General features: G+C 47.3%; 1 protein-coding gene across 2 annotated transcripts in view; it reads left to right on the top strand.

Moving 5' to 3' along the window:
* The first annotated feature begins 319 nt into the window (after positions 1-319).
* Positions 320-14,773, top strand: part of HSPA12B (heat shock protein family A (Hsp70) member 12B) — a 36,958-nt gene continuing 22,504 nt past the window's right edge. The window contains exons 1-2 of one of the 2 annotated variants that reach the window (XM_026722653.2): positions 320-411; positions 11,481-11,542. In XM_026722653.2, the coding sequence (XP_026578438.1) occupies positions 11,500-11,542 (43 nt within the window). In that variant the 5' untranslated portion in view covers positions 320-411; positions 11,481-11,499. Of the gene's footprint in view, positions 436-11,480; positions 11,543-14,773 lie in introns of both variants that reach the window. The other variant, XM_087935711.1, reaches the window with a different exon arrangement.

The raw sequence follows: 14,773 nt of genomic DNA, 5'->3' as shown, positions 1-14,773 counted from the left end.
GCATCCTGCGCATTCCTGCGAAGGAATCTGGAGTGGGGGTGTTAGCGGACCTCCCTCCGTTTGGAGAGTGGAAGGAGGGGGGGATTTGAGGTGGGGAGGGATGCGGAGGCATCGCTGCAAGTTGCTTCTGGCTTGTCCAGGCGAGTTTCGCTCACAGCCTCCCCCCTTTTCCCCCCCACAGGAGGACTGGATGGCAGGAGAGCCCTCCTCCCCTCAGCACATCTGCAGCTGGGTTGGGACTTGAAAGGCAGCCAAAAATTGGGCCGGGCCAGGATAAAAGGGTGGGAGGAGAGACAAGCTGAAGGAAGAGCCCAGAGAAAGAGAGAGAGAGAGAGAGGAGTTGGGTGGAAACTGGAGGTTGACTAGCTACGGAGAAGAGGAGAATCCACCGAGGGGTCCTGTGTGGACGAGGTAAGAGGAGTAAGCTTGGCCAAGGTGTGAGGAGGGGGCTTCTGTTGCCACGGACCTCCTGCTCGCTTATCCCAGCTGGCATCTTCTAGTTTGGACTTGTGGAGAACTTTTTTGACCAGTTAAGGCTGAAGAAAGCGGCCAAGAATCCGCTCGTCTGGAGGTGGCCCCCAAGTGTCCGACAAAGGAGGTCAACGGGAAGGAACCAGGGGGGTTGAGAAAAGGTGGAGTGGCTAAGCTGGGCCCCCATCTCCTCTTTGCAACCAGGGTGGTCAGTATGGGTTGTGTTGCCTCCAGAGATGAGGTGCTGGTCTTGCAAATGAGGAAGCTTTGCTGGAAGCTCTCTTCCTGGAGCGTTTGGACACTTGACCTCTTTTGTCCTGGGGAGGAAGGGAAGGAAGGAAGAGGGGGGGAGGCTACCTTGCAAGGAGGTGATCGAAAGGATCCGTAAATACGTCCGGGAGAGTTCCCAGACTCGGTCAAGGGGAGGAGGAGAAGAAGTCAAACGGGAAGGCAACCTCTGGAGAAGTTCAGGTGGACTTCCAAACTAGATGCGGATCTTTCCCGGTGTCGGGGATTTCCCCTGGACAGGGTGAGAAATGGGAGATGGTTTCCAGGCTGTTCTGTTCAACAGCTCAGCGTCTGGCGTGGACTCTCGGCCCCAGATCGTTGCTTCCTGCCCCACCTGGGCTCTCCTCCAACTGCTGAAATTCCACGACCAGCTCTGGAAAGGAAAGGAACCCCCAATAATGCAAAGGTTATGTGTGTGTGTGTGGAATTGCGGGTTTGCAAGGAGGCGGTTGCTCCTTTTGGGGATCCTTTTTGAGGGAGGGTCCCCCCCCCACTGACTGTTGTAATCTCTCCGTCCTGGAGGAAATGTCTCCAGCTGAATTCCTGCCAGCCTTCAGCTGTTTCGAGTGCAGGAATGCTTACGGAAACCCGTAGTAAGGCTGGTTCTTTTGTTCAGCGCTCTACCGGTTCGGAAGCAGACCGGGAGGAGTTGGCCTCTGAGAAGACTATGGGATTGGGGGGGGTGCCATCCTCAGTGGGGGGAAAGGTGGAGTCCTCTGGGGTCAGCTGGGGGCAGGGGCTCCTTGGTTGTGAGGGACCTCAGTCTCGTTCCAGGAGGATCTCCAGCTAGATCCAGAAAGATGGTGAAAGATCTGCTTTCTTAACGTTCAATTCTCCTGCAAAAATATCGGCATCAGTGGACATAATGTCCCTTTGCCAGCTTGGGGAAGGGTCTTCAAAACTGGAATCTGGGGGGCACAGATTGTTTTCCCCTCCCCTTTAGTTTGGTATTGGGTGGTTATTTTTTGGGGGGTGGGGTCTTCTGCACGCTCCATATAGTAGGGAAGCAGTTAGATCACAAATGCAAAAAACCCTGCAGATGCTGCCTGGGCCTGGTTTGTAAGGGAGATCGAGTATCACGGCTGAGTTGTGTGTTGACAAAGAGTAAGATAAACAAACTCTGGGCTGCTCTGATGCTAAGGGGAGCTCCGAGGCCAAAGGAGTATCGATGTATCTGGGCAAGAACTGCCCTTTCTTTCTTTCTTTCTTTCTTTCTTTCTTTCTTTCTTTCTTTCTTTCTTTCTTTCTTTCTTTCTTTCTTTCTTTCTTTCTTCCTCTCTTCTCTCTTTCTTTCCTTCCTTTCTTCTTTCCTTCCTTCCTTTCTTTCCTTCCGTCCATTCTTCCAGACTCTCTCCTTCTTTCTTTTTTCTTATTCTTTCTTTCTGTCTCCTCCCTCTTTCTTTCCTTCCTTCTTTCCTTTCTTTCTTTCCTTCCTTCCATCCATTCTTCCCTTTCTCCTTTTTTCTTTCTTTCTCACTCCTCTTTCTTTCTTGTTCTTTCTTCTCTCTTTCTTTCCTTCCTTCCTTTCTTCCTTCTTTCCTCCCTCTTCCTTTCTTTCCTCCCGTCTGTCTTTCTTTCTTTCTTTCTTTCTTTCTTTCTTTCTTTCTTTCTTTCTTTCTTTCTTTCTTTCTTTCTTTCTTTCTCTCTTCTCTCTTTCTTTCCTTCCTTTCTTCTTTCCTTCCTTCCTTCCTTTCCTTCCTTTCTTCTTTTCTTCCTTCCTTTCTTCCATCCATCCTTCCAGACTCTCTCCTTTCTTTTTTCTTGTTCTTTCTGTCTCCTCCCTCTTTCTCTCCTTCCTTCTTTCCTGTCTTTCCTTCCTTCCATCCATTCTTCCCTTTCTCCCTTTTTCTTTCTTTCTCACTCCTCTTTCTTTCTTGCTCTTTCCTCTCTCTTTCTCTTTCCTTCCTTCCTTTCTTTCTTTCTTTCCTCCCCTTCCTTTTCCTTTCTTTCTTTTCTTTCCTTTCTTCCTTCCTTCCTTCCTTTCTTTCTTTCTTTCTTTCTTTCTTTTCTTTCTTTCTTTCTTTCCTCCCTTCCTCCCTCTCACCCACACACCCACACATCTATCACCTATCATTTATCCTATCCTCTCTATCATAGATGAACTGTGCTTGGTGCAGTGGTTAGAATGCAGCATTGCAGGCTGACTCTGCCCACTGTCCGGAATTCGATCCTGACCAGTTCAAGGTTGACTCAGCCTTCCATCCTTCTGAGGTCAGTCAAATGAGGACCCAGATTGTTGGGAGCAAGAGGCTGGCTCTGCAAACCTCTTAGAGAGGGCTGTAAAAGCCCCGTGAAGCAGTATATAAGTCCAAGAGGGCTATTGTGTAGGATTTCTCTTGCAAGGAGAATGAGAAAGGGTTTTTTGTTTTGCTCATCAAAAGAAATTGGTCAAAGAATGGAGCGGCTTGCTCCAGAAACGTTGTGCCCGTTCCTTGTTGCAAAACCTTATCGGTTGCCCAGCCAGTTTCCCAGATCTGCGGGTGCAGGGGGGGGTGGGGGGAGGGGAGAGAAAAGAAACAAGTCCTTTGGATGTGGGAAATTTGCTACAGAGAGGAATTATCATGACGGGAGAGTCCTTCAGTTCAGAAGAGAAAGGTGGGGTCTTCTCCAGGGCGAGGGATGAGGAAGAGGAGTGCGGGATACACCGTGCGGGGTTCAAACACATCTAACTTCCCTTCTTCCGAAAGAAGCTCTTTGATCTGACAGGCTGAAAAACACAAAAGGGGGTTGCATTTGTGCCCCTTGACATCACGAAGCACCAAAATTCAAGGGTCCACGAACTTGGCAACTTTAAGACTCGTGGACTTCAACTCCCAGAATTCTCCAGCCAACTATGCTATGCTATGCTATGCTATGCTATGCTATGCTATGCTATGCTATGCTAAGCTGTGCTGTGCGTGCTGTGCTATGCTATGCTATGCTATGCTATGCTAAGCTATGCTGTGCTATGCTAAACTGTGCTGTGCTGTGCTGTGCTATGCTATGCTATGCTATGCTATGCTATGCTATGCTATGCTATGCTATGCTATGCTAAGCTAAGCTGTGCTATGCTAAACTGTGCTGTGCTGTGCTATGCTATGCTATGCTATGCTATGCTATGCTATGCTAAGCTAAGCTGTGCTATGCTAAACTGTGCTGTGCTGTGCTGTGCTATGCTATGCTATGCTATGCTATGCTATGCTATGCTATGCTATGCTATGCTATGCTAAGCTAAGCTGTGCTATGCTAAACTGTGCTGTGCTGTGCTGTGCTATGCTATGCTATGCTATGCTATGCTATGCTATGCTATGCTAAGCTAAGCTGTGCTATGCTAAACTGTGCTGTGCTGTGCTATGCTATGCTATGCTATGCTGCTATGCTATGCTATGCTATGCTATGCTATGCTATGCTGTGCTATGCTATGCTATGCTGTGCTGTGCTGTGCTGTGCTGTGCTGTGCTATGCTATGCTATGCTAAACTATGCTATGCTATGCTATGCTATGCTAAGCTGTGCTATGCTATGCTATGCTATGCTCTGCTCTGCTAAGCTGTGCTATACTGTGCTATGCTATGCTATGCTTTGCTATACTATGCTAAACTATGCTATGCTAAGCTATTGTTGAAGTCCACACGTCTTACAGTTGCCATGTTTTGAGACCTCTGCATCAAATGCTTTGGTCAGCAGAAGCGTGGGAGAAGCAGCTGCAAGGCCAGAGCCGGGGAGGGAGAAAGCTAGCAAGAGAAGGACAAGGGTGTGTGGGAGTTTTGCACACTTGCAATGGGTATGGCAGGCTCCCTCTCCCTCCCTTTACTGTGAACTGAAAACTGCAAGGCTTGTGTGTGTGTGTGTGTTTGTGTGTGTGTGAAGTTATAACCTCGTCTTACGACCACCACTGAGCCTAAAATTTCTGTTGCTGAGCAAGACCGTCGTTGAGTTTTGACCAGTGGTGGGATTCAACATTTTTTACTACCGGTTCTGTGGGCGTGGCTTGGTGGGTGTGGCAGGGGAAGGATATACTGCAAAATCCCCCTTCCCTCCCCACCCCACTAACCTGCTTTCCAGCTCCGTTCTCCTAGGCAGGGCAACCAAAGAAGAGCCAGCCAATCAGCTGGGACTCAGGAGGCGGAGCATAGATGGGGCGGGGCCAGTCAGAGGTGGGATTGGCCGGTTCTCCAAACTACTGAAAACTTCCGCTACTTGTTCTCCAGAACCGGTACGAATCGGCTGAATCCCACCTCTGGTTTTGACCCATGTTATGACTTTCCTTGCCAAAATTGTTAAGTTCATCCCCGCTGTTGTTACCTTAGCCACACGGTCGTTAAGTGAAACCGGCTTCCCCGTTGACCTTGCTTGCCCGAAGGTTGCAAAAGGGGATCGTGTCTGACCTTGAGACACTACGACCGCCGTAAATACGAGTCCAGCTTTCCCAGTGGTGATCGCGGGATTATGAGGCTGGTGTGAGGGTCGTAAGTGTGAAAAACAGGGATGTACCCATCACTTTTCCCCTGCTGTTGTAACTGCGAAGGGTCACTTGGGGAACGTCCCACCTGTAAATTGCCAAATTAGCGCACGCTGGATTTGCAACCCTTTTGTGTTGAGAAGACTCGGTCTTGTCTCAGACCTTTGAAGTGTGCAAGTGAGGTGATTGGGGTCAACACTGTTTGCATGTGTAATTCGCCTGTAGATAAGATAACAACCCACCACGGTGGGGGGTTACTTAGGAAAATTCAATTAACTGATTTAAGGAGGAATTGTGGAAGGAGATAACCACAAAGGCAGCAGTAAAATAGACACCGAGCTTGGGAGAAACTCAAGACTTACAACACAATAGACTAGAATGACAGAGTTGGAAGGGACCTTAGAGGTCTTCTAGTCCAACCCCCTGCTTAGGCAGGAAATCCTAGGCCATTTCAGACAAATGGCTGGCCAATCTCTTCTTAAAAACGTCCAGTGTTTCACTGATTAATTGTTCCAACTCAGGAAATGTCTCCTTAGTTCTAGGTTGCTTCTCTCCTTGATTAGTTTCCACCCATGGCTTCTTGTCCTGCCTTCAGAGGCTTTGGAGCAGGGGGTCTCCAACCTTGGCAACTTGAAGACTTGTGGACTTCAACTCCCAGAGTTCCTCAGCCAGCATTGACGGCTTCTGCTTCAGAGTGGGCTTTGCTTGACCTAACTAGACGGGCATTAACTTGATGCCATGTAGAGGGACAGAGGCAAGATCATGTGAAGTGTTAGTACCGCTTTATAAGGCCTTGGTAAGGCCACACCTGGAATACGGCATCCAGTTTTGGTTGCCGCGATATAAAAAAAGAGTTTGGGACTCTGGAAAGAGTGCAGAGAAGAGCAACAAAGGAGATTAGGAGGGGACTGGAGGCTAAAACATACGAAGAACGGTTGCAGGTACGTGGGGTATGTCTAGTTTAATGAAAAGAAGGACTAGGTGTGACATGACGGAGATGATAGGTAGGTAGGGAGAGAGAGACAGAAGACAGACAGACATATGATAGGAGAGACAGACATATGATAGGTATAGATAGATGATAGAGAGTAGATGATAGATAAATAGATGATAGATACAGATAGATATGAGATGATAGAAAGATAGATTAGATGCTAGAGAGATAGAGGTAGATATGATAGATGGTAGATTAGATGATAGATAAATAGATGATAATTAGAAAGATGATAGATTATGATAGACAGACAGATAAGATAGATGATAGATAGATTAGATGATAGATAAATAGATGATAGATAGATATGATATATATGATAGATGATACAGATAGATATGATAGATGATAGATAGATGATAGAAAGATTATGATAGACAGAGACAGATATATATCATAGATAGATGATAGATAGATTAGATGATAGATAAATAGATGATAAATAGATAGATAAATAGATAGGTAGATACAGATATATGATAGATGATAAATAGATGATAGATAGATTAGATGATAGATAGATATGATAGATAGATAGATGATAGATAGATAGATGATAGATAGATAGACACAGATATATATGATAGATAGATAATAGATAAATAGTAGATAGATAGATAGATAGATAGATAGATAGATAGATAGATAGATAGATAGATAGATAGACAGACAGACAGATAGATAGAGACAGTTAGCTATGATAGATATGATTGATGATAGGGACAAATAAATACATACATACATAGATACATAGATACATACTGTAGAAACATACATAGAAACATACATAGATATAGACAGCATAGAATAACTTTATTGTCACAAAGAAGAGGGGCGATCAAGCCATTCTCCAAAGCAGTGGTGGTATTTTACCGGTTCGGCCCGGTTCTGGCATATCAGTAGCGCTGAAGGTCAGCTGGTAGAGAACCGGTTCCCTCCGAGTCTCTCCGACACTCTGCAGTTGGGCCCACCCTCCCATCTCTGCTCCTAGGTGCATTTTAACCTCTCAGCTGTTTGGCGCAGCAGAGCGGCTAGCTGTGCTAAACAGCTGAGAGCCGCAGTAGCTTAGTTTTTACTGTTTTAACGTGTGTGCCAAGCGTGTGTTTGGTGTGTATGCACGCACACCAAACCGCGCCCACCAAACCACGCCCAAAGAACCAGTGGTGGGAATTTTTGAATCCCACCACTGCTCCAAAGCCACAAAATGCAACGGATGGAAACGGATCCAGGAGAGAAGCAACCTCGAACGAAAGAGAAACTTTCTAACAGCGAAGATAACAGATAGCAGATAATCAGAGTTGGAAGCAGAGGTGGCATTCAGCAGGTTCTGACCAGTTCTGGAGAACCAGTAGTGAAAATTTTGAGTAGTTCGGAGAACCGGTGGTAACCTTCCCCCAGGAGTGGGAGGGAATGGAGATTTTGCAGTATCCTTCCTTGCCACACTCACCAAGCCACGCCCAGAGAACTGGTAGTAAATTTTTTTTGAATCCCACCACTGGTGGGAAGGGACTTTGTAGGTCATCTAGTCCAACCCCCACCCACCCAAGCGGGAGACCCTACACTGTTTCTGACAAATGGCAGTCCAGTCTCTTCTTGAAAGTCTCAAGTGACTTTCAAGCCTCAAGACAAATATCTAGTGGAACAGCTCTGCCACCAGAAGTTGTGGGTACTTCACCATTGGAAGTTTTCAAGAAGAGATTGGGTAGAATAAGAGAATAGCAGAGTTGGAAGAGATCTTGGAGGTGTTCTCGTCCAACCCCTGCTCAAACAGGGGGTTGGACTAGAAGACCTCCAAGGTCCCTTCCCCCCCTCTGTTATTGTGTCCGGTCCTTCTTTCAGCGGTTCCTGCCATTTTGGCTGTCCTCGTGTCAGCATTCATTTCCTATCCGATCCCACCCTGCCCCGCCCGGCCCTTCCTGCCTCTTTTATTCAGAGGGCGGCTTAATGATGGAAACTGTGCACCGGAAAATCTGGATTTCAAAGAGGGTTTTTCCTCTCTCTTCCTGGGTTTTCCCAGTTAGGAGCCCTCTAACTTCAAAGGAGGTGTGACTTAGTTTCCTCACCCGTCCTTTGCAACAGCTGCCCCTTGGCACGATTTGAGTGTCTACGAAGGGTTCAGCAGCGCTCATGGTTCCTGATTAAAGCTGCTCTTAATTAATGAGTGTTATGCTTTTTTTTTTCCTTTTGATCAGCGGATTATAAGGGCAGAAGCTTGTTTGGTTTCTCCTGCAATGGAAAGGAATGGAATGGAATGGAATGGAATGGAATAGAATAGAATAGAATAGAATAGAATAGAATAGAATAGAATAGAATAGGAATTTAGAACAGAATAGAATATGAATTTAGAATAGAATAGAATAGGAATTTAGAACAGAATAGAATATGAATTTAGAATAGAATAGAATAGAATAGAATAGAATAGAATAGAATAGAATAGAATAGAATAGAATAGAATAGAATAGAACATGGAATGGAATGGAATATAGGATAATATAGAAATAGAATAGAGAATAGAATAGAATAGAATAGAATAGAATAGAATAGAATAGAATAGAATAGAATAGGAATTTAGAATAAAATAGAATAGGAATTTAAAATAGAATAGAATAGAATAGAATATCAGAATAGAATAGAATCAACTGCAGTGATTCGCTTAAGAGCTACGGCAGGCAAGAAAGGTCATAAAACTCACTTCACAAATGTCTCACTTCACAGCAGAGATGTCAGACTCCATTGGGTTCATCAGTCAAGGACTACCCGTATCATAAAAAGAAAACAATTACAATTATAAAAATGGAAAAAGAAAAGCTGACAAGCAAGAGAATTGGGTCCTTGACTAACTGTTACGGTTAGCCGGCAGCAGGTGTGGACGGCTGAGGAGAGCGAGGACTCAGATGAGGGGCCAGGACCATTAGGGAGTGGACTGCTGCCTTCAGAGATTGTAAGGGCTGGCAGCAGCGATGAGGAGGTTCCCGAGGAGCCTGTGCCAAGTGTGCGTGCGCGCAGGATTGCTTGCAGGAAAGAACAGCTGCAGCAGCACAGGCGACTCAGGAGTAAGGCTGCAAGTAGCCCCTTTTTGCCACCTGGGCCTCGGGGAAACCTCCTAGATGAAGCGGTAAGACAGCAAGGGGGATCCCGGCACAGCTGATCCTCGAAATAGCTGATCGTCGGGAAGGGAAAAAAATACCTTAAGGAGTGACTGGACGGGGGAGAACGCAGTCAGCAATGTCAGGCATGCAGGCAGTATTGCACGTGCGCGATAAGAACTGATCGGGTTGTGAGGAGAGGGGTCGGCGGAGAGGGGCGGGGCCAGCCAGGGCCACGATTTGCCGGTTCTCGAAACTGCACAGAATCATAACAACCGGTTCTATAGAACCGGTACAAACCGGTAGAATCCTACCCCCACCCCCATCCCTGCTTTAAACGATCACTTAAATGAACGGTTGCAAGTCAAGGACGACCAGATAAGCCAGTTGGAATCCCTGCTCGCAAAACAACACAAATACACTACAAATATTCCATTTCTCCCCCCCTCCCCCACCCTTGTTCCATGCACGGACAAATGGTAGACGAGGGAGGTATCCAATAGATACAATCAAAATATTTTTGTGCAATTATTATCTCCAGAATTGTGTTTGTCGTTGAAAATAGCTATTCTGGGGCCTCCCATAGGAGAAGCAGCTAAAAATCAGATATCAAAGCGGAGGGGAGAGGGGGAGAATTAAAATGACAACTGCGGAGATTAAAATAGCAGGGGTGCAGCTGATCGAGAGATCAGGTGGCAGCTGAAATGTAAAGTGTTGCATTTAAATACCTTGTTTTTCATTCCGCACGTGCAGTCGGGTCTTCAGGGTGAATCCGTTGAGGATATTTTTTTTTTTTTTGTGATTCTTATAAGAAGCCAAAACCAACAGACTTTTTCGTTCCCTTTTAAATGCAAAAATCCCCCAGTGTTTAAAATCAGAGTGTTTTTTTTTTCCTCTCTCAAAAGATTCCTGGACTTCAACTCCCAAAATTCCCGAGCCAGATTTATTGCGGGCAGTGATGTGATTCCCTCCTTTTTGGCGTCCTTCTGACAAGAGACTTCAAAGAGGAAGCCAGAATCACTTCACAACCCTGTAACTTAGCAATTGTGGCGATTCACTTAACAACGGTGGCAAGACAGGTGGTAACATGGAGGAAAACTTGCTTAACGAGGCTTAACAAACTTCCAGAGAGTGAGGACAATTAACCGGTGGAACAGCCTGCCATCAGAAGTTATAGGTCTGTGAGGGTGAACCTACGGCACGTGTGCCACAAGTGGCACGCAGAGCCATTTGTGCAGGCACGTAAGCCCCAGCCAAATGGACCGGCACTGCACATGTATATGCCTCCCAGCTGATTTTTGGCCCATTTGAGGCCTTTTTCGGCCTCTCAGAGCCTCTGCAGCCTCAGGAGGCCAAAAATGGGCACTTCCGGAAATACTGGAAGTGCCCATTTTCAGCCTTTGGAGGGCCTCTGGAGACCAGGGGAGGCCATTTTCATCCTCCTGGGGGCTCGAGGGAAGCCTCTGCAGCTTTTGGAGGCTGAAAAACAGGCCTGTAAATACCGGAACTGCTGAAAAGGGCCCATTTTACGGCCTCCCAAGGCTGCAGAGGCTTCCCTCGAGCCTCTGGGAGGCCGAAAAAGGCTCAAATGGGCCGAAAATCAGCTGGGAGGCACACGCATGCGCAGTGCAGGTAAGGGGGCAGGGGGTGTTCCGTGCGCATGTGCAGGGGCGGGACACATTGCATTTCGGGTGAGCTTTCGGCACACCACAACAAAAAGGTTCGCCATCACTGTTGTAGGTGCTTCATCAGTGGAGGATTTTAAGAAGAGACTGGACAGCCAACTTAAGTGGGGGTATTCTACCGGTTCGTTCCCGGTTCGGGCAAACTGGTAATGAAAAACCAGCTACCGATTTGGCCGAACTGGTATTTTCTCGTTTCTTTTTCTTTCCAATGATCAGCTGTTCTGACAATCAGCCGTGCTAGGATCCCCCTCGCTGTCTTACCCAGGAGGCTTCCCTGAGGCCCGGGAGGCAAAGAAACGGAGCGCTGGGGGGGGGGGGGTTGTTTCAAAAAAAGCCACACCCACCCCATCACATGGCCCACCTAGCCACGCCCACAGACCGGTAGTAAAAATATTTGCATCCCACCCCTGAGCCACTGAAATTGGTAGTCTCCTGCTTCAGCAGGGGGCTGGACTAGAAGACCTCCAAAGTCCCTTTCGGCTCTATTCTGATCGATATGTTCTCCCTGTCCTTCAGGCACGAGAGTGATGTGAAGATGTCAACCCTTGTGGTCCCCACCATCCACACGCTGAAAATCGGTAAGGAAACCTGCGATGTCCCAGCTTTGATCCTGGATGGGGGACAGGACGAGAGTCTCTCCGAGAAGGTTGGGCTCAGGCATTCTTGGGGACTTCCTGGGAAGGGAGTTGGGCTGCTGCTCCGGCCACTCAGATCGTTGCAGGAAAGTGCAGAAGAGTCCAAATGCTGCAATGGTGGATCGCCAGCTCTGCTCCAAAAAAGGCCTGCAGGTTCCAGGTGATGGCCAACACCCTACAAAGAGGGAAAGCTCTCTTGGAAGATCAGAGGGCTTCACCCATCCATCCATCCATCCCTCCATCCATATCTATCCATCCCTCCATCCATGATCCACCCATCCACCCACCCCATCTACCTATCATCTATCCATCCATCTATCCATCCATCCGTCCATCCGTCCATCCATCCATCCATCCATCCATCCATCCATCCATCCATCCATCCATCTATCTATCTATCTATCTATCTATCTATCTATCTATCTATCTATCTATCTATCTATCTAATCCCTCCATCCATCCCTCCATCCATGATCCACCCATCCACCCACCCGGTCTACCTATCATCTATCCATCCACCCATCCACCCACTCACCCACCCATCCTCCCTCCCTCCCTCCCTCCCACCCTCCCTCCCTCCATCCATCCATCCATCCATCTATCTATCTATCTAATCCCTCCATCCATCCCTCCATCCATGATCCACCCATCCACCCACCCGGTCTACCTATCATCTATCCATCCACCCATCCACCCACTCACCCACCCATCCCTCCCCTCCTCCTCCCTCCCTCCCTCCCTCCCTCCATCCATCCATCCATCCATCCATCTATCTATCTAATCCCTCCATCCATCCCTCCATCCATGATCCACCCATCCACCCACCCCATCTACCTATCATCCATCCATCCATCCATCCATCCATCCATCCATCCATCCATCCATCCATCTATCTATCTAATCTATCCATCCATCCATCATCTAAGACAAGAGTCTTCAAACCTGGCAGGTTTAAGACGTGTGGACTTCAACTCCCAGAATTCCTGAGCTAACATGACTGGAGGAGGAATTCTGGGAGTGGAAGTCCACAAGTTTTAAAGCTGTCAAGCTTGAAGGCCCTTGGTCTAGGGTTCCCTGCTTGTTGGACTAGAAGACCTCCAAGGTCCCTTCCAGCTCCATTCTTGTCCTGCCTCCAATTCTTGTCCTGCCTCTCCTTCTTTGGAGAATAAGTTGACCCCGTCCTCTTTGGGGCGTCCCTTCAAATCATGGGATAGTGCTGTCACGTATTGATGCATGCATAGATATGCTTGTATGGGGATCCCAGCAAAGTCACCATAGCTGGGACACGCCGCCTCAGTCCAAGTTCTCTTCCCAGGGCCTCAGGCATCGACGGTCGGCTGATAATATGAGCATGGGCCTCACTGCCGCTCATGAACCTCGGCTGGGGCCTGTCAGCCAGGAAACGTCCCTGCTGTTCAGGGTGGAGATTGAGCCTTCGGAGGGGAGGAGAGTAATTAGTTTGACTCCTTAATGGGAACCATGTGTGGAGTAAGCAGAGCCTCTGAGGTGCCTCCGTCAGCCATTCTTTCTCCCCCACCCACTGCTTCCCCCCTGCGGGGGCGAGGTCAGCCTTCCTGTATTGAATGCTCCACGGCAATAAATCCTGCTTGCTCTTGTTTGGGTTGTCAGTCACTCTGACGTCCCTGCAAGTTGTCAAGGGTTGTTGCTCTTTGGACAAAGTTGGACGGGCTTATTGACTCTGATCTGGGGGGAGCTGTGTTAGGCTGGGGAGGGGGTGGGTGGGAGGAGGAAGTCAATTTTATTCCAAGTGAAAAATAAAATTGGCTGCAGGGAGTTCTCAGTTTACGACTGGCCGCTTGGGGGGAGTGGACGTGTCTCTCTGTCTCTCTTCTATACCAGAGACAAATTCCTTGTATCACATTTCAAGCAAAGCTGTTTTGTTCTGTTCCATTCTGTTATGTTCTGTCTGTAACCTTCTATTCCGTTCCCTCTCATCCCATTCCATTGTTGTTCTGTTCTGTTCTGCTCTGTTCCGTCTCAACCCGTTCCATTCCATTCCTGTTCTGTCCCTGTCCTGTCCTGTCCTCTCCTATTGCATTCTGTTCTATTCCATTCCAATTCTGTTCTATCCTGTCCTGCTCTGTTCTGTTCCATTCTGTTATGTTCTGTCTGTTCCCTTCTGTTCTGTTCCATCTCATCCCATTCCATTCCACTGTTGTTCTGTTCTGTTCTGTTCCATCTCATCCCGTTACATTCCATTCCTGTTCTGTTCTGTCCTGTCCTGACCTGTCCTCTCCTATTGCATTCTGTTCTATTCCATTCCAATTCTGTTCTATTCAGTCCTGCTCTGTTCTGTTCCATTCTGTTATGTTCTGTCTGTTCCTTCTGTTCTGTTCCTTCTCTATCCCATTCCATTCCATTGTTGTTCTGTTCTGTTCTGTTCCATCTCATCCCGTTCCATTCCATTCCTGTTCTGTTCTGTCTGTCCTGTCCTCTCCTATTGCATTCTGTTCATTCCATTCCATTCTGTTCTATTCAGTCCTGCTCTGTTCTGTTCCATTCTGTTATGTTCTGTCTGTTCCCTTCTGTTGTTCTCTTATCCCATTCCATTCCATTGTTGTTCTGTTCTGTTCTGTTCTGTTCCATCTCATGTTCCATTCCATTCCTGTTCTGTTCTGTTCTCATCTCTCTCCTTTCCTCTCCTATGCATTCTGTTCTATTCCATTCCATTCCAATTCTGTTCTATCCAGTCCTGCTCTGTTCTGTTCCATTCTGTTATGTTCTGTCTGTTCCCTTCTGTTCCGTTCCCTCTTATCCCATTCCATTCCATTGTTGTTCTGTTCTGTTCTGTTCCATCTCATCCCGTTCCATTCCATTCCTGTTCTGTTCTGTCCTGTCCTGTCCTGTCCTCTCCTATTGCATTCTGTTCTATTCCATTCCAATTCTGTTCTATCCAGTCCTGCTCTGTTCTGTTCAATTCTGTTATGTTCTGTCTGTTTCCTTCTGTTCTGTTCCCTCTCATCCCATTCCATTCCATTGTTGTTCTGTTCTGTTCCATCTCATCCCGTTCCATTCCATTCCTGTTCTGTTCTGTCCTGTCCTGTCCTCTCCTATTGCATTCTGTTCTATTCCATTCCAATTCTGTTCTATCCAGTCCTGCTCTGTTCTGTTCCATTCTGTTCTGTTCTGTCTGTTCCCTTCTGTTCCGTTCCC

Source organism: Pseudonaja textilis, chromosome 6, assembly GCF_049901715.1.
Source record: "Pseudonaja textilis isolate UNSWEBS1 chromosome 6, rPseTex1.2, whole genome shotgun sequence".
NCBI lineage: Eukaryota > Metazoa > Chordata > Lepidosauria > Squamata > Elapidae > Pseudonaja > Pseudonaja textilis.
The sequence above is the reverse complement of the archived record's forward strand: the minus strand, read 5'-3'. Positions and strand labels throughout refer to the sequence as shown.